The sequence below is a fragment of the Pezoporus flaviventris genome, unplaced genomic scaffold, assembly GCF_033815535.1.
Source record: "Pezoporus flaviventris isolate CSIRO_AGI_PZ_B2104156 unplaced genomic scaffold, CSIRO_AGI_Pfla_v1 ptg000031l, whole genome shotgun sequence".
NCBI lineage: Eukaryota > Metazoa > Chordata > Aves > Psittaciformes > Psittacidae > Pezoporus > Pezoporus flaviventris.
Window position 1 is genome coordinate 48,796,843 of NW_026892579.1, and position 23,613 is coordinate 48,820,455.

Below are 23,613 nucleotides of genomic sequence, written 5' to 3' on the forward strand. Positions count from 1 at the left end.
ATTTTGAGTGTGTGGGGGTAAAAGTTAACTGTATTTAAGACTTCTGCTGAATTGACATCAAAGGCTGGGGTTTTTTTTTCCTTGTTTTGGTTCTTAGACAGATCAAGATTTGTATGCCTGGGGCATATGTGTTCACAACAATAAAAACCATAAGCCTGTTTACAGTTTTGAGTCTGATGGAATTTGAAATAGCAAATTTACTGCACACTGAAGTAGGTAAGTTATGTAATAATATCACATACCTCCAAGACATCTTAGAAAACAGCTTTGGGGTTTTGATTTATTCTGTAATATTTGTAATATTCTGTAATATTTCTGAATAGTCATCTTTAAAAACAACCAGAAGTCCCAGTAAAGGCTGGGTTATGTTTTCAGCTACTATAAATCTGTAGCTACAAGGCAGTGGATCTGTGTCAGTTTATGTAAGCCAAATACTTAGCTCAGTGATAAAAGGGTTGCAGAAACTGCTGGCTGTGCTTGATTGGAGTAATTTCAATGTGGCTTAAGATATTATTTCTAGATCAGTTATGCAGTTGCCTCTAAATTGAACAACACCCCACCTGAATTCAGTCACTTGTAAGATAAACTTGGTTGATTGTAAACTGTTTTCTTCTTCTCCACAGAGACAATGTGATAATTATCTCACCAAGATGTACTTAGTCCTCACTTTGCATATGGTCTCAATAATGGGAACTGCCAAAATAAAGTAGAAAGCCTCCATAGATTAATTTTAGTAGAGGTTTTTTATCTTTTGAGCATCTCACTATTTTGATTATCAGAGCTGTATTTTTGTTGAGAAAATGAATGTATTTTTGTAAATAAAAAGAATGGAAGAGTAAGTGCAGGGTAAGATTTTTTTAATTATTGTTATTTCAGGGCTCAGTGTTGATGCTGTAAAATGAATTAACTTTCTTTGTCTCCTTGTCAGTTTTAAATGACGTGTATGTCTCCTATACAATTTAGGACATATGACTGAAAGAAGCAGATTCTTACATTGACAGCCATTCAGAATAAACACTAATCTAATATAAAACTCCTGCCTGGGTCTGAATGGCAGTGACAAGGGCCAGGTGAATCCCCAGGGGTTCTCATGCAAGTTATACCCAAATACAGTTGCAAGTACATGGGAGATTGCATTAAACCAACTGGGTGCCTGATGGACAGCACTTCCCCACCTGCATGCACAGTTACAACGGATTTACACAAACTGAGGAAGAAAAGGATAATGGAGCTACATGTCAGCAGTAGTCCCCCATAAGGCAAACCATTGCCCTTGCTGAAGTGTGGTGATGGCAGCCCAAATCTTCTATGCTGGGCTGACTGCTGGTGTTGTCAGTAGCTGAACCAGTCACTATTCTTCTCCTCCAGGTTGACCCCCCTTGTAGTTCCTGCCTAAAATCAGTGCTGAAACTCACCAAGGTTATACCAGCTTTCTGAGTATTCTGCTGGTGACCTATCACGCTACAGATTGCAGCTGCCCAGGTAGGCGAGCTGTCATCCCCTCCCAGGCACTGAGGGAGGCATTGCTGTCAGCACCCACCACAGCCGTGTCTGCTGCCTGGCTGTGTCCTGCCTGCCCCTGGGTGGATTAGATCACTTCTGCTGAGTCCCTGACTTTGAGGGGTGAGTATCACCTTGGATATCTGTTCCAGGGAGTCCAGAAGATTGGGACCTTCAGTGCCAAGTCACTGGGTTTTCAGGCAGGGCTCTGTAGATTTGAGTACTAATTCCTTAATTCATTCTTGCACCATGTAAGAATCTCTGGTAGATTCAATGCCAGCTGCATCTTCTCATTTCTGTTCACCTTCTGCATTCAAAGGAAAATGGTTGAAGTGGACAATGCTTTAAAGCCAAACCCTGCTTTTTTGGGTTCACAGGTTGTTTCCAAGTATCACTTGTTCATCTCCTTTTCTACTTGCCTTTCTGGGTCTAGATACAAACTGCAAAATTAAATGTCTTCTTTAGAGGAAGAGTTTCCTTAAGGGAAACTCAGGTCCTCTAACACCTGGTATTTGCTGTCCAGCTCTTTGAAGATGAGGAAAAAGCAAGTTAGTTCCAAGTCTCATGCTGGCAGGTACAGCCAGCAGCAGCCTAGTGCACAGTGGCCAATCATATACCTCATATGAATTTCATATCATAGTTATATAAAAACCAGTCTCAAAGTCTTACAATAGTCTCTCCCTTCAGAAAATTTCTGCAGTGTTTCTTTTCATGTAATCTTTTCTAACCCTTTTGGTGAACTGTCTGGAAGAAGTTAGCTGGTTATCCCAGTGCATTTATTCATAAATAATACTTGGTACACTTGGAGCATTACGCCCCACATCACCTATATAAAGGTTGTTATTAACCCATATTACAGCTCAGCTAAATAGAAAAAGCAGTTCATTTACCGGTGGTGTCTTAGCAAGAGACAACAGCCTGAGCTGCAGCTTCTGCCAGTTCCTGCCGCCATCCCCCTGTGTTAGACCATGGTGGCTTCCACCTGCTTGCACATCCCTCTCCAAAATTTTCTTCATTGGAAATTAAATTCTTGTTACCATCAGCATTATGCTTGATACATTTTACACCTATAATGACATACTGGGTCTGGCTGGGATGGAGTTGGTTTCCCTTACCGCAGCCTCTAGGGTGCTTTGGATCTGTGACCAAAGCAGGGCTGGCAACATCCTGATGTTTTGGCTACTGCTCACACAACATCAAGACTGAGGCTTCCTCTTTGTTCTGCTCTGGCCCACCAGCGAGTAGGCTGGGGGTGCCCAAAACCCTCATAGGTGCCAAAGCTGGGACAGCTGACCCTAGGAATGTCCCATATGGCATCATGCTCAGTAATGAAAGTTGTGAGGGAGGCCATCCAGAATTATGGCACTTGTTTTGCCAAGCAACAGTTACACGTGATGGACCTTGCTTTCCCACAAGCTGCTGGACAGCTGCCTGCCAAAAGGACATGCTGAATAAACTTCTTGTTTACTTGTACATGCAGATTATTTTATCTATTAAAGTGCCTTTATCTCAACCCATGAGTTCTTGCTTTTGCCCTTCTAATTGTCTCCCTATCCCGCACAGAAGCTCAGCCGCCAGCTGGGCTCCAACCACCACAGAAGATGACAAATGTGAAGTCACTTCCCCAAATCCACACAGAGAAGCAAGGAAGGAGAGGCATGATCGGTAAGCACAGAAGGGAAAAGGGTCTTTACACGCTCGGGATATCCCACGTGATCCTATGTTGTTCCAAACTCTGTACACCTGAACTAGTGCTTACACCCTTAGTAACACTGGTGCAAAACACATGCACTTCTGGGGGCCCTGTTCCTAAATAACACATGTCTTGTTTCAGGCTTTGACAGAAGTGAAGAAAGCGAAAACAATGCAGTGTTTTCCAAGGATTTATTATGGAAGTTTACTCTCATCTAAAACCACCAACATATCAAAGTCCAAGATGGAAAATTTAGCTCAGAAGCTTCTAAGAATGTGTATTTTCAATCACTGGTCTGTTCTGCAAGAGGCTCATTAAAAAAAAACACTGCTTAGTATAAAAAAGGTTCCAAGAATGAAATAAATAATTTGCGACAAAAACCCCTATGGAAATCCAACAGATTTGAGACAGACTTCTGTTCAGAACTGCAGTCCTATACAAGTTCAAAACTCTCCCATTGTCAGACAGGCATTACAAAATCAGCGTCAGAAATCACATTTTACTGCTGGGCTGTTTTGAAGGACTGCAGTCATCTAATGCCTTGGAGGAGCAGTCTATGAGGACTTCCAAGGAACTTGTGATATCCAGACTTTCTGAAGAAGCGGGTCTGCACCTTTCTGTGGAACTGATGATGTCCAAAGTTTTGGAAGAACGGGAACCATAGCCTTTTGCACTGGCATCTCTCACCACTATCTCCTGCATGGATGTAAACAGCAGCGGAACAAAGCCCTCGCTGTCCGCGGTGAGAACAATCCAAGATGAACCTGTGAAGACATGAAAACGTCTGTTTGTAAGTTTTCATGTAATTAGGTATGTTTGAGATATAAAACACATTACTTCTAAAATTAAACATGCTTCTGCATGGAGGAAAAGAAAGTATGTGGAGATACAGGTTGCATAATCTCAAACCTACAGGGCAGTTGACAACTATGTGAAATACCTCCTTGACCAATTGGAGATGAGACTATAATAGATAGAGACTTCAAATATGGAAGAGGAATGAAATTCTGAATAGAATCCATAAGACTTGTTTTAGGTAGGTATTTATAAGCTACTTCACATTTCTTAATCTGTGCAGATACTGTGAACAGGAAAAATTTATTAAATGACAAATGAAGATAATAAAAACAATTTAGAAACTGCTTCTATTATGTAATTTCCATACATTTAATTCCAAGAAATGCAAGGAAGAAATATTGTCCTGCACTGTACAAAACCCTTGTCTCTGGTCTCTTGGCTGTTTGACTTCACATGACCGTTAGCATTATTTTTACCATTTGAAATTGTTTACTGAATCCAAAACACTGATTTCTACCAAGTCACAGAAACCAGAAAATTTTCACACTTGTACCCATTAGTTGGTGAAGAAATAAAATTGAGCTCAGGGAGGGTGAGGGAATTCAGAGAAATTCAGAGAAATGTTTCCAGCTGTTTGCAAATTTACATTATGTAATTCATGTCACAAGTAAGGTCATGAGAAGATTGTATCTTAAAAGCATGCAACTCCTTAATCTTTTGGCTTACTAACTCATTTGGACCAAACCTGAAAATCAGTACAATTTGGGAAATTGAAAATACCATTCCTACTTTGCCCATTTATCTAGTAACATTTGTAAAATTAATAAAGAAAATGATGGCAACACTGCTTGCTTTTAAAATGTATCTAGCAAGGTTCGTCATAGGATGACTGGGGGATGGTGGGAGAGATTTAGGTTAGATAGAAGGAAGAAATTTATTACCATGAGAGTGCCCAGAGAAGCTGTGGCTGCCCCATCCCTGGCAGTGTTCAAGGCCAGGCTGGATGGGGCTTTGGGCAACCAGGCCTAGTGGAAGGTGTCCCTGCCCATGGCAGAGGGGTTGGAACTGGATGATCTTTAAGGTCCCTTCCAATCCAAACCATTCTGTGATTCCGTGATGACTGTTCTTTCCTGGGCAGCCAATTCTGTTAATTTTAGAAAGAAGCTGAACTAACACAGGTAATGGGGACATTTTTCTTGCCAGAAAGAAAAGTTGTTCAAGTCGCATAGCTCAAATTAAAATTCCGGTCTGAAAAACTAAGAGATCAGTGTCTACCAGAGTGCCTGCTGTTATCACTGGGTGTATCACACGGTTCTGGGTCATGCCACAGCATAGGGACAGTTGCTCAGTAACTTTGAGCATACAGCAGACACCAAAGGCAGGTAGCTGGAATATCTGTAGTACAGAGAATATCTGTAGTAGTGAGATACCATGTTCCAAAAGTATATGCTCTACCTTTGCCAGAAGTAAGAGACAGAATTGACAGATACCCAGACACATGGGATGAACAGAGAACAGCAGAGAAGATGACAGCAATAGAAAGGTAGTTCTCTTCACAGCAAAACCAGAAGTGAAACATACTGCTAGAAGTTACAGAGTCACTTTTGTGTTTATAAAAAACAACAAGATTTCTTAAAGGATACCAGATGCTGGAACTACAGATTAAAACATAGAAAACTGTATTCCAAAGCCACCAGTCAACTCTAACCTCCTCACTACTCAGACTTCATTATTTAGAATAGCTGAAAACATAAAAATACTGGGCAACATTAATTTTCCTGCACAGCTATTTGATAAGGGAGTATCAATATGTAAAACTGGGCTATTTTTTTATGATGTAAAAAGTAAAAGCCCAGAGAAGAATCTTCATGTTATAAACCAAATGAGAAAACTGTTTATTAGTAATCTTTCATTATTTATTCCTTGGTTTTTTTTTTCCAGATGGGATGATGCATATTGCTACTGCTCCCTGAGAATGTTGCCTGTGTTTAAAGTGGTTGTATTATTGGATAATTACAACGTACCGTGTTGCATTTCTACAAGAGAGAGATTAAATATCTGCTGGACTGTGTTTAAATGGAGTTTGCCACCACAAAGAATAACAGCTCGTCTTTCATCTGAATCACTTCTGGACAGCTGCTTCTGTAAAGAAAGAATCATTAGATACCATGATGCATATTTAAGCAGAGACAGCAAAACAGCATTAATCAAAACAGGATCCCTTCAACTGCAGCATTTACAGAAAGGCAAGTGCTACATTGATTCAGATCCATGTGCAAGATTTATACTCCAATGCCTCAGCTCTCAAAATGACAATCTGTGAGTGATGGTAACAAGTAGCTGTGCTAACTCAGCATGTGTCAGAACAACGGATAGGAAATCCTACACTGCTGCTGAAGAAACCATGAGCTTCCCACCATCTGTGAGGGACATTTTCCTGGGCAGTCTGTAAAGCTGCAGGTTTTCCATCCTCCCACCTCCCTGATCCACAGCTTCAGAAGACGTGAGAACTCCTGCCCATGAATGTTTGGGATGAGGAACAGACTGACAAATCAGAAGGGCTTCTCTGCCTCACCTCTAACCATCACTGCCCCAAGCCTTAAAATCAAGAAGTGTCTTCAAAGCACACCCACCACAGGGCAGAGCAAAGCCTTTTTAAAACCTGCCACAGAGCAGTTGTTACCAGAACTATAAGCTCCATGTTGGATAAAATCCACACAACCATATCAGTTCCCAGGGAAGCTTTGATAATGCCTCCAGGTCATGACAAAAACACATGGAGTAAATTCTGACTCCTCTTCCATGCTGTGGACAGACCCATCCACAAACAAGGAGGGCATGTGGTGCCTGCTGTCCGCTCAGATTACTGTTCCTATGCTGTGGCACAACCCAGAACTGTGTGATAATACCCAGTGATAACAGCAGGCACTCTGGTAGACACTGATCTCTTAGTTTTTCAGACTGGAATTTTAATTTGAGCTACGCGACTTGAACAACTTTTCTTTCTGGCAAGAAAAATGTCCCCATTACCTGTGTTAGTTCAGCTTCTTTCTAAAATTAACAGAATTGGCTGCCCAGGAAAGAACAGTCATCATGGAATCACAGAATGGTTTGGATTGGAAGGGACCTTAAAGATCATCCAGTTCCAACCCCTCTGCCATGGGCAGGGACACCTTCCACTAGACCAGGTTGCCCAAAGCCCCATCCAACCTGGCCTTGAACACTGCCAGGGATGGGCAGCCACAGCTTCTCTGGGCACCCTGTGCCAGCACCTCAGCACCCTCACAGAGAACAGTTTCTTCCCAACATCTAATCTAAATCTCCCCTCTTTCGGCCTAAAGCCATTTCCCCTCGTCCTATCCCTAACATGCTTTTGTAAAAAGTCCCTCTCCAGATATCTTGCTGGCCCCTTTAGGTACTGGAAGCTTCCCTTCAGGTCTCCCTGGAGTCTTCTCCATGCTGAACAGGCTGAATAAGACTCCTGTTGGATTCACCTGCATGCACTGAAATCATTCATAGATACTGATTTGCACAGACTAAACATTCATAGGATGTCATCCTCTCTGCACACAGTCTGACAGGAGTTCATATTTTAAATCTGTAGAAAGAACAGACATCCATAAACAGATTTTTTTATCATTAAGGCTTCCAATATTAAAATTACCTGGCAGGTGATGTTAATAAAAGAGGGTTCCTGAGAAGATGGGTATATTGGAAGATTTCTCTTCCCAGATTTTAGCAGCTCAGTTAATTCACAGAGATGATGCTGTAATTCTGTGAAGTTACCAGACAGTTTTTCTACATTTTTTGAAAAGTAACTTGCTTCCTTTTCACATAATAAGTTATTCTTGTAAGAATTGGGTACTTTGAAAGCTGCATCTGCCTGTCTTTTTGGAGATGTTGGCTTGACAGAGGATGCCAGGGATGTGGCAGACAGTGCTGCTGCTCGATTAACTGGTTCAGCGTCAAGACACTCAACTGCTGGAGAACAACTCATGGAAATCTTATCTTTCAGGTCACTCATGTTCGACAAACTCTGTTCATAAACAGGACTCTTAATTTCTTCAATGAGTTTCCTTTTGCTGGTAGGGGACCGAATGGCAGCACGATCTGGCATCAAGAGTCCACGGCTGAGAGGGTGTATGTCTCTAGAGAGATCATGCTGTATGTTGGAAAGGTTCAAACTGGAGCTCCCATTAACTGATGCTGATGTTGAAGGACCCATTTCAAATATTAGTTCCTTAATCATCAGTCGTATCATATATTTGTCTGATCTTGAAGAGGGAAGAAATGCAGGGTCAGTGAATCTTTGTTTTCCAACCAGTATTAGTAACAATTTATTGGTCAAGAAGCACAGCCCCTTTGGTTTTTCATTTTTCTCTAGCTGAATTTGTTGAATATTGGGTAAACTGGATGAAGTCAGTGAATAGACTAAAATAACATTACAAGTATTGGAGGCAACTGATACAATTTGAGTTTTGGGGTCAAAAGCCATTATATCAGGAACCAGAATGCCTGGGACGCTAACTTTTTTGGTAGAGGTAACCTTTCTTTCAAATGTCACTAAGATGAGATGTGAAGAATCCTGGCCACTTCCCGTTAGGTAGTCCTTAGGCCGCAGATGCAGAAGAGGACTGGAATCAGTGCCCTGCTTGCTAGAAAGTATGTGAGTTAGATCCACAGGGGATGCAACAACAGACAGGGGCTTCTCTGAGTCCAGCGACTTCTTCCCCCCATCCATGGAATACTCTTCCTCACCACATAAGCTGGACTGCGAGGGGAAAGACTCTGTTTCAATGCTGGCTGGAACTTCAAATGCCACACCAGCATTTAAGCCACAGATCTTGTCCAGAGGAAGTTCAGTAGCAACAGCAACTTGGAAATTCAGAGTAGCTTCCACAGCGCAGACGTAGCCTCCCACATCAAAGATTGGGCAAAAAGAACAAGCACTCAGTGTTTTCTGAGCATCATCCCAAATGTAAGAATGAAGGGCACTGCCTACTCCCACCACTAAGCGATTGCCTTCCTTTGTCCAACAAGCGCAGTGGATGAGGCCACTGCCTTTAATATCTGCATTAACTCTGGAGCTGTTGAGGTGAACAGAGTGTAGGACAGAAGCATCCTGTGTAGTTAGCACAGCCAGGATCTCCTTCTTGGGATGCCACACACAGCCCTGGGGGAGCACTGGGAACGGCTCACTGATGTCACATATCTGAGATACCAAGAGCTTATTTCTTTCTGTAGCATTAAAACAGAGCTGCCAAATGGTGATATGCTTTTTGTGTTGCACAGCAAGCAGGGCTGGGGCGTCAGGGGGACATGGGCCCCAGTAGAGTCCATGGACGTGTTCAAACTGACCGACAACACTCGAGTCACCAAATTCTGGGTCTCCTTTATGAAGGTGTAAAGCAGTCAGTATCACCTGTTTCCCATCTGTCCAGGCAATGCCATGCACAGGGTGAATTGCTTGATATAAGGCATTAAGGCCAGTTCTCAGAAGCTTTGCCTTTCCCAGCTCCATGATTTTTCATGTGAGACATCTGAATAAATCAGAATATAAAGAAAAACAAATTTATTTTGTAGGGATAAATTTTTCTGTAGAGGACAGAGGCCAGTACCTATATGAGCATTTAGATTGTGACCCTACCAGTGCTGGGCTCCTCCTTCCAGTAAAGTCAATACACACATAATGTTCACCTGTGCTGAATCCCCAAGGTTTTTTTTTGTTTATGATGTTTCTACAATGAAACATAATTCTAAGGAAAACCCTCTGCTGTTGACACAGGCTCAGTCTACTGCATTTCCACCACAAGACCAGTCCTTCTATTCACATCAACAGGGCGCTGCTTCTCAGTATTTTTGAATGACATCAGCATTAAAAAGTCTCAAAATACCAGCTCTCACTCTCAGCTTCATGGGCTGTCTTATGCTCAGATAATGTAATCCCTTACAAGTACAACCAAGGATTAATGCATTATCTACAAATCTGATCCTGTATTACAGTGGGTGAGAACAAGGCACCTGTATCCTTATTCCAGAAAGCTCTCTACAAAAGCAAATGCAGTTTTGAAGAAAGTTAGGATCAAAGCATGGTTTTTCTTAGGAAATGAATGAGAAAAGAATTTAAAATAACTTATAACACAGGAGAGGGACAGACCCATCTACCTCCAGCACCAGCCGTACTATGACAGCATACGAATGTCTCTCAGTCTTTAACATCCTCCAATGCAGTGATTATCCCTTTTTTTCCCTTTTCCTAAGCACCTTTCTGTCAAAGCTCACAAACCACTTTATAGCTCACTACTGTTTGTCGGGTAGAAGGGATGAAAGCAGTAAGCAGCTGATTGTGCCTGCAGCCTGGTATTTCCACATACCCACATATCCATACAAAACTATACAGACACTTTTAAATGCCTTATATATATATATATATATATATATATAGTATCTGCAGTAATTCTGTAAACATTTTCATAATTTGGATATTGCTTTAAGAGTACTTATTTTCATATTGTCCTGCAAGTAGAAATTACTGGTTCATAGGAAGGAAATGAAACCACAGAAAAATTTCATTCCACTCTTTTTGAAAGATGGACTACGTGATTTGCCCGATTAGTCTTTTCTACATAATAGCTTCAAAAAGGAGAATGGGAAGCTGCCAGCAATAATTATTCTCTGTAACCTGGAACCAGAGACATCCAGAAACCACATGCAAAATACCAAAACTTCAGAAAAGTTCAGGATTTCACACATATTTCTAGTTTTTAGCTGTGAGCAATCCCTGCTCTGTGCACAGAAGCCAATTCAAAGGAACTGATGGTTTTGTCACTTAAGATTCTCCATAGGATTTGACTCAGCTGCAAACCACAGCACAAGTTGCAGCTTTAGTAAGAAATATGACAAAGAAGAAGAAAGTGTTTGAGAAAGTCGAACTGGAAAAGCTTATCACAACGTGCAGGGCCTGGCACTACTTGGTATTTTTAACTATTTGTGGGTGATCCCAAACTTGGAGGAAGAAGATTGGGAAAGATTTCAGAGACTAAAATTAGACAGAAAAAGTCATGTAATGATAATCAAAACAGCTTCTTCTCAAACTCATAACAAGTGCAAAATGGTATACTTAGCAAAGAAAAAACCCAGAGCCTTGATATCTCCTGAGTAATAACTCCCCAGATAGCAGTATAGCAAAAAGAATCTGGCTTACAAATCAATTTGGATCACATACTGAATGTTTCACTTATGTGAAAATGTTGCCAAGTAAGAGAGTATCATTCTGGAATGTTTTTAATAGGGATGCCATACTCAAGGGAGATATTGGCCCCACTTCCACAGAGGTAACAGTATCTTCACTGGAATCCTGTGCCTAGTTCTGAGTTTAATAGTCCAAGCATGATGGAGATGCTTAACAGAGCTCAGGGACCAGAGAAACACAAGAAGCAAGTTCACTCAGTTTGGAGGAGAATGTGAGTGGAAGCTTGCAAATACCCACCAGTCTGCTGACAAGAGAACACTGACCCCCTTGTTCTCCAGGTCTGCTCTGGATAGTGAGAGATAATAATCAGCTTAGTTTCAACAAAGGAGATTTGGGTCAGCTATTAAGGAAAAATTCTAACTATAAGTGATAGCTAAGCACTGAAGCAGGTTACCTTGGAGGACGGAAGAAGGGACTCCATGAATTTTACTATCTGTAAGAGCCAGTTAAGTAAACATCTGTCGGGGGTAATTTCAAGTACACTGGATCTTGCTCTTGCTAAGACAGCATCCAACATACTTTACAATTAACTTCACCAGCTACCCGGCTCTCCTATAAACTCCAGTGTGACTGATCCCAACCCTGTTCAGCAACCACCACTTGCAGGAAATCAAAACACTGGCTGTTCACTCTTTAGTGAACACATGCACGCTGCTGGGCAACACTTACGGGAGATGATACCGTGCCTCATAAGATACTCCACGGTTCTAAGCCTCCTGTGATACACCAGCCATTCTGTGCTCTCCCCAGTCCACCTGGAAAAGCAAAAGCAGCAAGATGCCCACTGGCCAGTGCCCAAACTACTAGCCCTCCACCACTTCCACACCGGCACCTCAAGTCGTGCTGCCACCGGTGAGGCCCGCCCCAGCCACCTCCCTCCTCACGGTCCCTCCGCACCTGCCCGGGCCTCACCTCACGCCCTCGTACCGCGCCCCGGCGGAGGCCGAGCTCCACGGAGGTACCTGCCCAAGCGCCTCTGGCGAGCACCGGGGAGACGTTGTGGGGCTCTTCTGGAGGGGCACCGGGCGCAGAGAGGATCCAAACCCAGCCGTCCGCCTCGCCGCTCCCTGCGCGGGCCCGCCTGCACTGATACTCCCCCTTTCCCACAGCAGCCCGCCCGCTCCGCTTCCTCCCCGCCGCGGCCGCCAACCCCGCGCACCCGGCGGCTCAGCGCAGCTCCGGCTGGGCGGTACCCGCGGCCGTGCCCCGGAGCCCCGCTGCGGACAGCAGCGCCCGCCCTTCTCCAGCAGTAACCTGCCCCGCCTGCCGGGCCGGCCCCCACCCACGTGGCCGCGCTCTAGCGGGCACGCAGAGCGCTGTGGCCCAGCGGGCGGTACCCCCGGGAGGCGGGCGCTAGAACTACAACTCCCGGGAGGCAGTGGGGCGGCGCGGTGACGCATATCCCGTCACCTGTCTCCCCTCACCCGCCACTGCCTGGCGGGTCGCGTGCGGCCGGCGGCTGCTCCAGGGGGCTGTAGCGGTGGTGCCGGTGGTCCCGGGCCGTGTGACACGTCTAGCCCACGGTACCCTGCCCCGCCGAGAGGAGTACCCCATCGCGGGAGGGGTGTCTGGACACCAGCACGGTGACTGGCCTGGTCTGGTTACCAGGGGTCGGTTCAGCCCCTTGCGGCAGGAGGGTATAGCATAGGTGGCTCCTGCGGGTCGGCAGACGTGGCCGTGGCCTGGGCGCATAGCCTGGAAGTGTCAACAGTTACTTGGGTCCTTCTGCGAAAGATAAAGATGCAAAATGGAATATGTGCCTGCAAGAAATCTGGAAAGGGACGTTTTACAAGGGCATGTAGGGATGGGACAAGGGGGAATGGTTTTAAACTGAAAGGGGAGATTTAGATTAGGTATTAGGAAGCTCTTTATTGTGAGGGTGCTGAGGTGTTGGCACAGGCTGTGAAGAGAAGCTGTGGCTGCCCCATCCCTGGCAGTGTTCAAGGCCAGGTTGGACGTAGGGGTTGGAGCAACCTGGTCTAGTGAAAGGTGTCCCTGCCCATGGCAGGGGGCTTGGAACTGGATGAGCTTTAAGGTCTTTTCCAACCCAAACCATTCAATGGTTCTATTTGTTTGGTCATCTGTTTTCTGTTGTGGTTTTGTTTGTTTTGTTGTTTGGGTTTGGTGTTTTTTTCCTCCTTGGCTGAAGGCAGCTTATAAATATATTACAGAGCTACTCCAGTGCATCTTAGAATCACAGAATCGTCTTCTGTGGCCCTGATTTATTGCATCGGGCTTAACCTCCTGTAAGTCTCTGAGGCCACTTTAAAGTTAACTATATGGTAAGACCGTGCCAATTTGTCACTACGTAGTACTGTAGAACAGTCTGATTATCCAGCTCTTGAAACCCATACTTTTGACTGGAAAAGATGCCTTAAACAGGTGCCAAAGGTGTGAAAAAAATGCTTGAAATGGTTACAAGGTCAAATATGTAAATAGTTCAAAGTTACTGAAAGAACACTAGGGGGTGACTTGGGTATACTGCATGAGTGCCTTTAGAGAGGAAAACATCAGAGCTGAAGAGTTCTTTACATGAGTGAAGGGAGGTTTAACAGGAGCCGTGGATGGATTGACACATGTAAGACACAGCTGTGAGTTTGACTGATACCCGGAACAAGCTACCAATAGAGCAAATCCTCTGTGTGTATCTTCCACTTGCAACTTGGTGACTTTCAGGGACATATTATTTAAATGCAGAGTTTGCCTCTGTCCCAGAAAAATTTCTGAACTCAATAAATGGATTTTAGATTAAATTCAATGGCCTGTGATGCACTATAGGTGGATATCTATGTATGATAGGATACAAAGTAAAATTCCATGAGCTGTTTCTCTCAAAAAATACAGTCTTTTATGTGGTTTTACTGGCAAGGGTTTGTGGAAGAGAAATTCCTGGCATTAGTTTCCAGGTTCCTTTGGAAGCTTGTTCAACAAAGAAGTGAACATGTCAGTGACATGGACAGTGGGATTGAGTGCACCCTCAGCAAGTTGCTGACAACACCAAGCTGTGTGGTGTGGTTGACACGATGGAGGAAAGGGATAACATCCAGACGGACCTGGACAGGTCGAGAGGTGGGCCAGTGCAAACATCATGAAGTGCAACAAGGCCAAGTATAAGGTCCTGCACCAGGGGCAGGGGAATCCCAAGCACAAATACAGACTGGGAGGAGACTGGATTCAGAGCAGCCCTGCAGAGAAGGAACTGGGGGTGTTGGTCCATGAGAAACTTAACATGAGCTGGCTTCAGTGTACACTTGCAGCCCAGAAAGCCAACCGTGTCCTGGGCTGCATCAAAAGGAGCGTGACCAGCAGGTCGAAAGAGGTGATCCTGCCCCTCTGCTCTCATGAGATGCCACCTGCAGTACTGCATCCAGCTCTAGGGAGGACGTGGAACTGTTGGAGCGAGTCCAGAGGAGGCCACAAAGCGCTGAAGCGCCTCTGCAATGACAACAGGTTGAGAGAGTTGGGGTGGTTCAGCCTAGAGAAGAGAAGGCTCCGGAAGACCTTAAAGCAGCTTCCAGCACCTAAAGGGGCTGACAAGAAATCTGAAGGGGACTTTTTACATAGGCATGTAGTTCACAGGACAAGGGGGAATGGCTTTAAACTGGCAGAGGGGAGATTTACATTAGATATTAGGAAGAAATTCTTCACTGTGAGGCTGATGAGGCACAGGTTGCCCAGAGAAGCTGTGGCCGCCTGATCCCTGGCAGTGTTCAAGGCCAGGCTGGACAAGGATTTGAGCAACCTAGTCTAGTAGGAGATCTCCCTGCCCATGGCAGGGAGTTGGAACTCGATGATCTTTAAAGTCCTTTCCAACCCAAATCATTCTGTGACTCTATGTTTCTATGAAGTGGCCGTAGAAAAGGGACAGGGATGGCTAGAGGGCAAGAATAGGATTTGTTTGAACGTTCATATATTTGAAATTACAGTACATCTTTATGCCAGCTTCAGGCACTTGATGCTGTGAGTTGCATTATGTAAATAAATGAAAACTAGATTTGAGTTAATGAGTGGATTTCCAAGGTTACATTTTTAGTTTAGAAAGACGAGCAGTGGACCCAAATGCCAGCATTTCTGCGTTGCTCCATAAATACACACTCTCTGGTGTATGAGGATTTACCAGAAAATGATCAAACATGTGTTTTGATTTCTGTGCTCTATTTTCCTTTTCCTCTGTCATTAACAACAGACACGGTGCAACCATAGAAAGAACAATCCCAAATTAGCCCAGAATGGAAGAGGAAATTGAAAAATTTCCCGTAGAAATCTACTCTATATTCACAATATATCTTACCACACTGTCAGGGTTAGGGCCTTAGTATATCGTGTCTCAGAGAGAGGTGAGCAGGGATGAGCCCTGCCTAAGAGATGGTGATGATGGTCATTGTATTTGCACTTTTTAGCTCTGGGAAGTACGCACACAGTTATGAGAATGGCACAGCACTAGGAATTCCTGCTCTCCCTTGCCTGTGTCACACCTCGTGGGTTGGTAAGGGCTGTTCTCCCGTTCCACTCCCTTCCCTCTACAGGGTTTCATGTGCCTGAACACTAACACTGTCTCTTACATCAGCTGTTGGTGCAGAAGGTGCTTGGTCCTGCGCATCGCAGACGGTAAGACAGAGCCTGTGCTTTCAATCTTGTTCTCCCTATGGATAACAAATAAGTGACCCAAAAATCCACCTCCTAATGATCTGCCCTGTGACTTGTTTGGATTGATGGCAATGTGGTTTGCAATTGCTGCCCAGGCAATGAGAAAAATTTCTGGAACGTGTTACGGCAGTGAGGCTGCTGTGAAGTGTTTGTACTGTGAAAGAGAGACACCAGGGGGCTTTACTGCACAGGAACAAATCGCTGAGCATGATCCTGCTCCTGAATCTCACAAAGAATCTTGTTTAACGTGAATGATTTCACATTTTTCTGTTTTCATATAAACAGAAATTTACTATCCATAGTAATGTATGGAAATAAAACATTTAAAAATTGTTTTATCAACTGAAGATACACAATTTGAGAATGCCTCAGAAGATATTTTATTACTAAATGTTTATTTTTGTTTCCTATCCTTATACAGGTGTTTTTAAGGACTTTTATTTTCATCATGTAAATTCTCTTACATGTATAAATGCTCAGTGAGTTATACAAATGAACAAAAAATATCACCAAAACTTGTATTTGTTTGCCAGTCAGTAGAATATGGTCAGTTGTATAATGTCTTGATTGAAATAGAATTCTCTCAGTCTACCAGCATGCCAGGATGGTGTGTAGGAGGGTAAATTTAAATTAGATCTTAGGAAGAAGTTCTTCACTGTGAGGGTGCTGAGGCACTGGCACAGGTTGCCCAGGGAAGCTGTGGCTGCCCCATCCCTGGCAGTGTTCGAGGCCAGGTTGGACATGGCTTGGAGCAACCTGGCCTAGTGGAAGGTGTCCTTGCCCATTGCAGGGGTTTGAAACTGGGTGATCTTGAAGGTCCTTTCCAACCCAAACCAGTCTGTGATTCTATGAGTATTACACCTGAGTGCTTATTTCTGTGCCCAACAATGTGTACCTTATTTACGTAACCACAGGCTGGTTAGTTCATGTTGTAGAACAGCCACGTTAGCTATGATGTGCATAGCCACAATGGTTATTTCACAGTAGCTGTAATGCAAATAAACATCTCTTGTTTTCTTTCTGCCCCCCCAACATTTCAAGCTGTTTACTGCTGATATATATGATGCATCTGTTACTTCAGGGATTTAAATGATGCAAAACCCCTTAGGAGAGAGATATGACTTAGAAAGCGGGGCAACAAAATTATACAAGGAAAAGCGTTTAAAAAGCTGAAACTGTAGAAATTGTTTCCTGTGGTCATGCTTATTTAAAGCATACATCTTGTCTTTAAAAAATATGTGCTCACATCGAATCAGGCTTATCCTTAGACACTGAACAGTCTCACAAATCTCTTCTCAGTCCCTGTACTGAGAACAGATTTGCGTCCCCGTAACTTGATTTGTTGTATCATTTGGGCGTCTGCTTTTCAAATTAGCTTGAAACACAACATTAATAAGAATATAGGACAGTCTGACAAAGAAGAATGATGAACACCAGTTAGAGGGAAAGAAAGGCAGGGAAAGAAGGTGAAATGGACGTTGATAGGGAAACATGCTGTAGAGCTGTTTTCAATGAACTCTGTAGATTTTTTTTTTGCTATTATTTTTTTCTTATTGAAAGTGTACACATTCAAAGAACATAACGTTATAAGGTACAGAATAATTTGAAGATACTTCCTGTTAACTTCATTAGCATCATCTTTTAAAAAATATATTTAATCCAGGTTATGGATGCTACTGAATGAGTAAGTTCAGATCTCATCATCATGTTTCTTAATAGGAAAACTTAATGAGGCACTGTCATGTAATTTAGACTGCTAAAATATCATATGGTAAAGTCTGAAATCAGTAGCTAAAAGGTACAGATGTTCTATGTGCTTTTGTTAGTACATTAAAAATGTTTCTTCTTAATTTTGGAAGGTGATTAGTAATAAAGATAATATACGATGAGCAATTTTGCAGAAAATTACCTAGACCCAAGGCAATATCATGCTGTTACCAGAAGGCAGACATGCTGTGAGATGGGTGAACAGGATCATTGTGTGTCAGACACATGAGTATCTTGTCTGTTCTACTTGGCTGAGTGAAGCCAGAAGGGTCACAGTATTTGCATAGTATAGGCAAAACTGATTTTTCTGCTCTGTAGTACCAGCCTTGCAGGGGGGTTCCTTGAGGAATAGAGAGGATCAATGACAGTTCTGGTGATTAGGACAGTGACAAAGTTAGTGGGAATTTCTGCTTTTATTTGCAGCAGTACCTCACCATGCCTCACCTCCTAACACAGCAAAGCCTACTTTAGCAGGTCAGGTTTCAGCAGGTCAAACATTTTGCTTGTTCTTGGAGAGACAAAGGAGACACAGGCTATGGTCTGAATTAGTTTTCAAACAGCTGATTGTTACCTACTCTGGGAAGAAGGAATCAGCAATGGGGAAAACTAATACTGCAGTGTTTTGTTATCCCTTGTTCATGCTGTCACAGCCAAATTTTTCTGTATGTCAAAACCTACACCTTTTTCATGTCTGAAACAGGCCTTCAACTTAATTCTACTAACCCTGCTGCGGTTTGAGATACTGAATGCTAGCCTAGGGCAAAGTAACAGGAGGTCCATGGTGGATGTCTGTGGGAGAAACTGGAGGTCTCCCTGAAGCCTTCTCTTCTCCAGACTGAACTCAGCCTGTCTCCATAGCAGAGGTGCTTCAGCCGTCTGAGCATTTCTGTGGCTTCCTCTGGACTCACTTCAACAGATCCACATCCTCCTTACACTGGGGGCCCCAGAGCTGAACGCAGAACTGCAGGTGAGGTCTTATGAGAGCGGAGTAGAGGGGGAAAATCACCTTATAAGAATAATGCTTGTGGGCTGTGTACTGCCTTTGATATTTTTTAAATGTATCTGAAAGAAGTGACTGCTGCATCTGAAATGAACCAATGGTTTGCATTAGTGTGGAGTTTTGGTTCATTTTTGTCTGTAGCATTACACCGTGGTTGTTAGATGTATTGCTGTCTGGGTGTGTACTCCCTTTCTTTTAAGATGTCATGGTGCCTGCTGACAAGTGGGATGAATCCTTGATGAAGACCAGAGGCTGTTGAGTATTAATGGTTTTAATTGGCAAAGTAACTTCCCGTGCAGGAAGTCTTTTCTGTGCCAGTACTCAACCTTGGCACCACATACTTCCAAACATTTAATCACACCTAACTGTTCACATATATGTGTCAAATAGTAGTGGAGGAAAGGGAAGCATAAAGTTCAAGGCCAATATTGGCTCCCTGCAAACAGAGGCTGAATTGCACTGAGCACTTTGGAAACTCCTATGAGAGGTACCCAAATGTCATTAGCTGGCAGATAAGGGCAGTCCTCTGCTTGTTCATTAGGTAATAGTACCAGCAGGGAGGTACTGGGTCTCAGCAAAGTGAGTTTGTTTTAACATACAGATTGTGAAATTGCCTCAGTCTGTTAGAAAAATGAAGCTATAATATTGACTAATTAACATCTATAAACATATAAAATAACTATTAGCATGTAAATCACTGATACATAAGTTAATTTCTGAAATATGGGACAACGGAAAATAAATCAATACTTTCATGTGTGAAATTGCATAACCCCTGGGATTTACTTTGCCTGACTTCACATGCTTAAAATTTAGGGCAGATGAGTCCCGGTCTGAAGGGCTAGTTTCATAATTGCAATGTGGTACTATATTTTGGGTTTTTTAAGAACAAGTTAGATAAATATCAGGAGTTACTTAAGAATAATTGGCACTGTCTCAGGTAAGAGAGAAAGACTCTTCAGCTACATATTGGCATGGGGAAATGGTCCAGTGCTTGTGGTTTTCTGTTAAAACAGGAAAACCTGAAAGTAAAAAGTGGCTAAAAATATGTTTATTGTCCAAGCTGAGAAAACAGATGAGAATCAGGGGAAAGGAAGTTAGGCTTGGTCATTAGCTTATACTATTTCAGTGGTTGAAAAGATATTAAAGGAAATTCACATGAGTATAGGTAATAGTATTGTATACTAATAGAGGAGAAAAGGGAGGAACTAGTTGCAGGGCGTCCTTCATATACTTCCTGCAGTAATCTCTCACTTCTTAGCTATTACGAAGAATATCAAAGTAATATTTCATTGTGCAGTCAGCATCATAGATAGGCCAGCAGGATTTCAGCTGACTTTGATCTTGTCACAGTTAATTTTTATGTTGTTTTATTATTGTCCTCAGAAATTATTTTTCAATATCAAGAAAGAAAAAGCCTGTCTGGCATCTAGAACTTCTGTTGGTAGCATTTTCTTATGAATTGGGTCAATACAAGAAACCATGAAGAGTAAGTAAAGCAGACTGCTGCATGCTTAGTAGCAAAGTTATGGTAAATGTAAGGTAAGTTTTTGACTTTGAAGCAGATTGTACTTAGAAGTAAAGATATGCCAACTCGTGAAAACATACCAGGATGCATAAAAATGTGCTGGATAAAGATGCAGAGTAATTAAAATGGAAATATAGATTTGTTTAGTCCCCACAAGGAAAATGTTTGAGGGGAGCTGATGCATCATTTCGTCTTCTGAGCACCACTGGTATGGCATACTGAGTGGAGTCATTCTTCTTCTAATTTAAACTCTTAATTTTCTGCCTTTCCTCTGTTCTCATTACAGAAGACAGACTCCCTTACTGGGTGTCTCTGGACAGGAACCTAGAACCAGTAGTCTCACTATTCTTCCAGAGGAGGCTGTCCTTTCTACTGGTGGAAGAAGGAGCCCCAAAAAGGGGGTTAGCACCTTCAGGAAATTTAGGTGATCTGAACAACTCCCCTTTTTCTGAACTAATTGATTTTGGCCCTATAAAACAGCACTTCTGGAGGGTGATGAGCACTTCTTGATGCTTTTCTCCTTTTCACAGCCTGCTGTCTGCTCTACTCATTTTGTCAAACTCTTCCTAGCTTTCCACATGTCTTTATCACTGTTTGTGCAAAAATCTTCTGTACAGCTTGTGCTTAATAGAACAGTCGTCTTATATCTCTCTTCTTCACTGATTCTCCATCTGTTCTCCATCCAAACCAAAGCTGAAAATTTATCCTGTGCTTTGCATAAATCTCTTCAGCACTTCTTCCAGTGCTTTTATTGCTTTCAATTTTAACTTTACAGCCCTGTGATAGACACTGTAGTAGATAGTTGTGTGCTGTACTGCACTCCTAAATCATTACCTGCAAACAAATATCTCTTCATTTAATCATTGTCCATTTTTAAGTGTGTGTATATGATTTAAACACTTATTTTCAAGTTGTTGTGGTTTAAACTCAGTCAGGCAACTTGTTCACTCACTCCCAGTGAGTGGTGCTGGGCTGACAGCAATCTAGCCCCCTCCCCCCGGGGCTCTCCCCTTCCCCACTCCTGGAGGAACGGGGAGGAGGATCGAAAGAGTGCAACTCCCACGGGTTGAGACAAGAACAGTCCAGCAACCAATGTACAACACAAATCACCACCGCTACTACCAACGACAACAATGATAAGAGAAAATAACAAGGGAAGAGAATACGATACCACCAGCCAAGAAATGAGTCCATGAGTCCCACCCGGAAGCCCGTGTCCTTCCGGGTAACTCCCAGTTACCCCCCCGGGCATGATGTGCTGTGGTATGGAATACCTCTTTGGCTAGCCTGGGTCAGGTGTCCTCTCTCTGCTTCCTCCCAGCTTCCACTCCTCCCTGGCAGAGCATGAGGCTCACAAAGTCCTTGACCAAACCAAAACATCATTGTTATCAGCACTGTTCCCAGGCTGGAAGTCAAAACACAGCACTGCACCAGCTACCAAGAAGGAGAAAATTGACTGCTACTGCTGAACCCAGGACACAAGTAAATGCACATAATAGTGTGTTCAAATGGGAGGGCAGTGCTATTCTTTAACATTATATGGTTTTAATTAATCATAGAATCATAGTAGAGTCACAGAATGTTTCGGGTTGGAAGGGACCTTAAAGATATTCTAGTTCAACCCCCCCTGCCACAGTATATGGTATAATTTCCCTCAGCCTTCCTAAAAAATTTTAACCATCCAACAAATGAACTGGGGTCCCCATTTGTTACCAGACTAATTGTGCTGAGTGCTGATAGCACCTTCAGGCAGATACAGTTTTTTACTTAGGGTCAATAACCCTGGAATCATACAGCAGGGGAAAACAATGTTACTCAAAGTATAACAAATCCAAAAGTTCATTAAGCATCACAGAACTAAGTTTTTAAATTTTACAGCCAGTTATTCCCTGAAACTAATTGCTTTGTAATCTAAAAGTTTATTTGCTTCTTTTTATCGCCGCCAAACCAAACCAAGCCAAACTGATTCAGAGACGCTCCTTTCACTCCTGATCTCAACATTCAGATTTACAGAAGACAGAGTGACAATGATGTCTAGTGATAATTACAAGTTGTGAAGCATCTTTGATGTGTAGACATTTGCCGATCTCTGCTAGTTAAGATTTTCACCTTCTCGTAGTTTCCCTTTTGGCTGTTGCAACAGCACAAAGGCACGAAGATGACATGAAGTGGAATGTTAGTATTCCTCTAGCAACAAGGAGGTCCTTATGAATAATGTATATATATAATGAACTCAGAGAAACTCTGCTGTACAAACAGAGGTGTGTTAGTATGTTATCAGCCAATTTTTCCTCAAATTCATATGTTTAGAGTGCAGGAACGTTCCATATACTGTATTTCTTGTGTTTCATTAGCCTCATTTCAAGTGGACCGAACTGTGGTACTACCACCCACATAAGATAATATTTGTGAGAAAAATTTCTTTTAGTATTTTCTTTAGTTGAGCCCAAGCAGTCCTCTAAAATATATCCTTCCATCATTTTAGTTAATCAAGTTTTATTTAGCATAAGCATTGTAAATACCGTACACTGTTGTGAGACACAAGGATGATGTTCAAGTGTATTTGCAGGGTTGGAAACATCTTCTGCTTCAAAATGTACTATGTCATTTTGAAACCTGATAATGCCTTCCCTGACTATACTAAGTTTGTGAACCTGTGTGTTACTTCCTTGGTTTCCATGATTTCTGCTGATTTCTGTGAGGAAAAGTGTGACTTAACCCAAATTTTTTAAAGCAGTAATAATAGAAATACCTTTTTGAAACCAGTTTTAATGCTAAGCAGCTGGAAATCCAGTTAACAAAATAACTGTAAAGTAATAGATGCATTTAATAGTTAAAAGGTCAGGTTTGGTTTATTTTTTTGGTTTTCAAACAGGAATACTCCTCAAGGCTTCTTAGAAAGGCCTTTTTGAACAAGGTAGTACAAATATACCCAGCTACATTGCATACCTGTGGTTATAGGTGGTATAGAATGATGATTCCTTAGCCTCTGGGAGGACACTTGCATGAGAAGGACATTTTATAATTCAGTGAATTGAAACTGTTCCTCATGAGATTTTTGGCTGTACCCTGGAATGGCAGTAACGCCAAACCTCCAAACCCATTCAGTGCCTTCAAACCACCTTCTTGATTGAGCCTTCATACTGGGTGAAGTATTGTAACTGAATTTTAGCATATCTGTGCTCTATAAAAAGGTTTGCCATGGTTCCCAGGCAGGAGATAAAAGACTGTCTCAGAGTATTAAGAAGATCCAAAATATACAGTATGGAAAATAAGTCTTAATAGTAGCTTACATAAGTCTCATCCCTTTTATGTTTCCCTGAGCATATAGGGTGAAGCAGTCATGCCTTTCCATGGTTTCTGTTGGGGCCTGTCCAGCAATACAAAATGCTAGGCTGCACACCCACGGCTGCTCATTACACTTTATC

At 42.7% G+C, this 23,613-nt stretch overlaps 1 protein-coding gene across 2 annotated transcripts; it reads right to left on the reverse strand.

Annotated features, from left to right (window-relative positions):
- Window positions 1–3,515: 3,515 nt before the first annotated feature.
- On the reverse strand, window positions 3,516–11,962 carry WDCP (WD repeat and coiled coil containing). Of its 2 annotated transcripts, XM_061460922.1 has the most exons (4): window positions 11,913–11,962; window positions 7,656–9,531; window positions 6,016–6,133; window positions 3,516–3,957 (listed from the first exon to the last, which is right to left on the reverse strand). In XM_061460922.1, exons 2-4 carry the CDS (start codon window positions 9,510–9,512, stop codon window positions 3,686–3,688), a joined length of 2,247 nt encoding a protein of 748 aa, XP_061316906.1. In that variant the 5' UTR covers window positions 9,513–9,531; window positions 11,913–11,962; the 3' UTR covers window positions 3,516–3,685. The 2 variants fall into 2 exon arrangements, with proteins under 2 accessions (XP_061316906.1, XP_061316907.1); XM_061460923.1 differs by lacking the exons at window positions 6,016–6,133; window positions 11,913–11,962 and having other exon boundaries at window positions 3,742–3,957; window positions 7,656–10,688.
- Between the last annotated feature and the right edge of the window lie 11,651 nt (window positions 11,963–23,613).

Excerpts from the sequence above, each read along its gene's own strand:
- WDCP (XM_061460922.1), bottom strand. The coding sequence starts at position 9,512 with ATGGAGCTGGGAAAGGCAAAGCTTCTGAGAACTGGCCTTAATGCCTTA. Across the intron at positions 6,134-7,655 it reads TTATTAACATCACCTGCCAG|AAGCAGCTGTCCAGAAGTGA; the intron begins GTAATTTTAATA and ends CTTTCTTTACAG. Across the intron at positions 3,958-6,015 it reads TCTTGTAGAAATGCAACACG|GTTCATCTTGGATTGTTCTC; the intron begins GTACGTTGTAAT and ends ATGTCTTCACAG.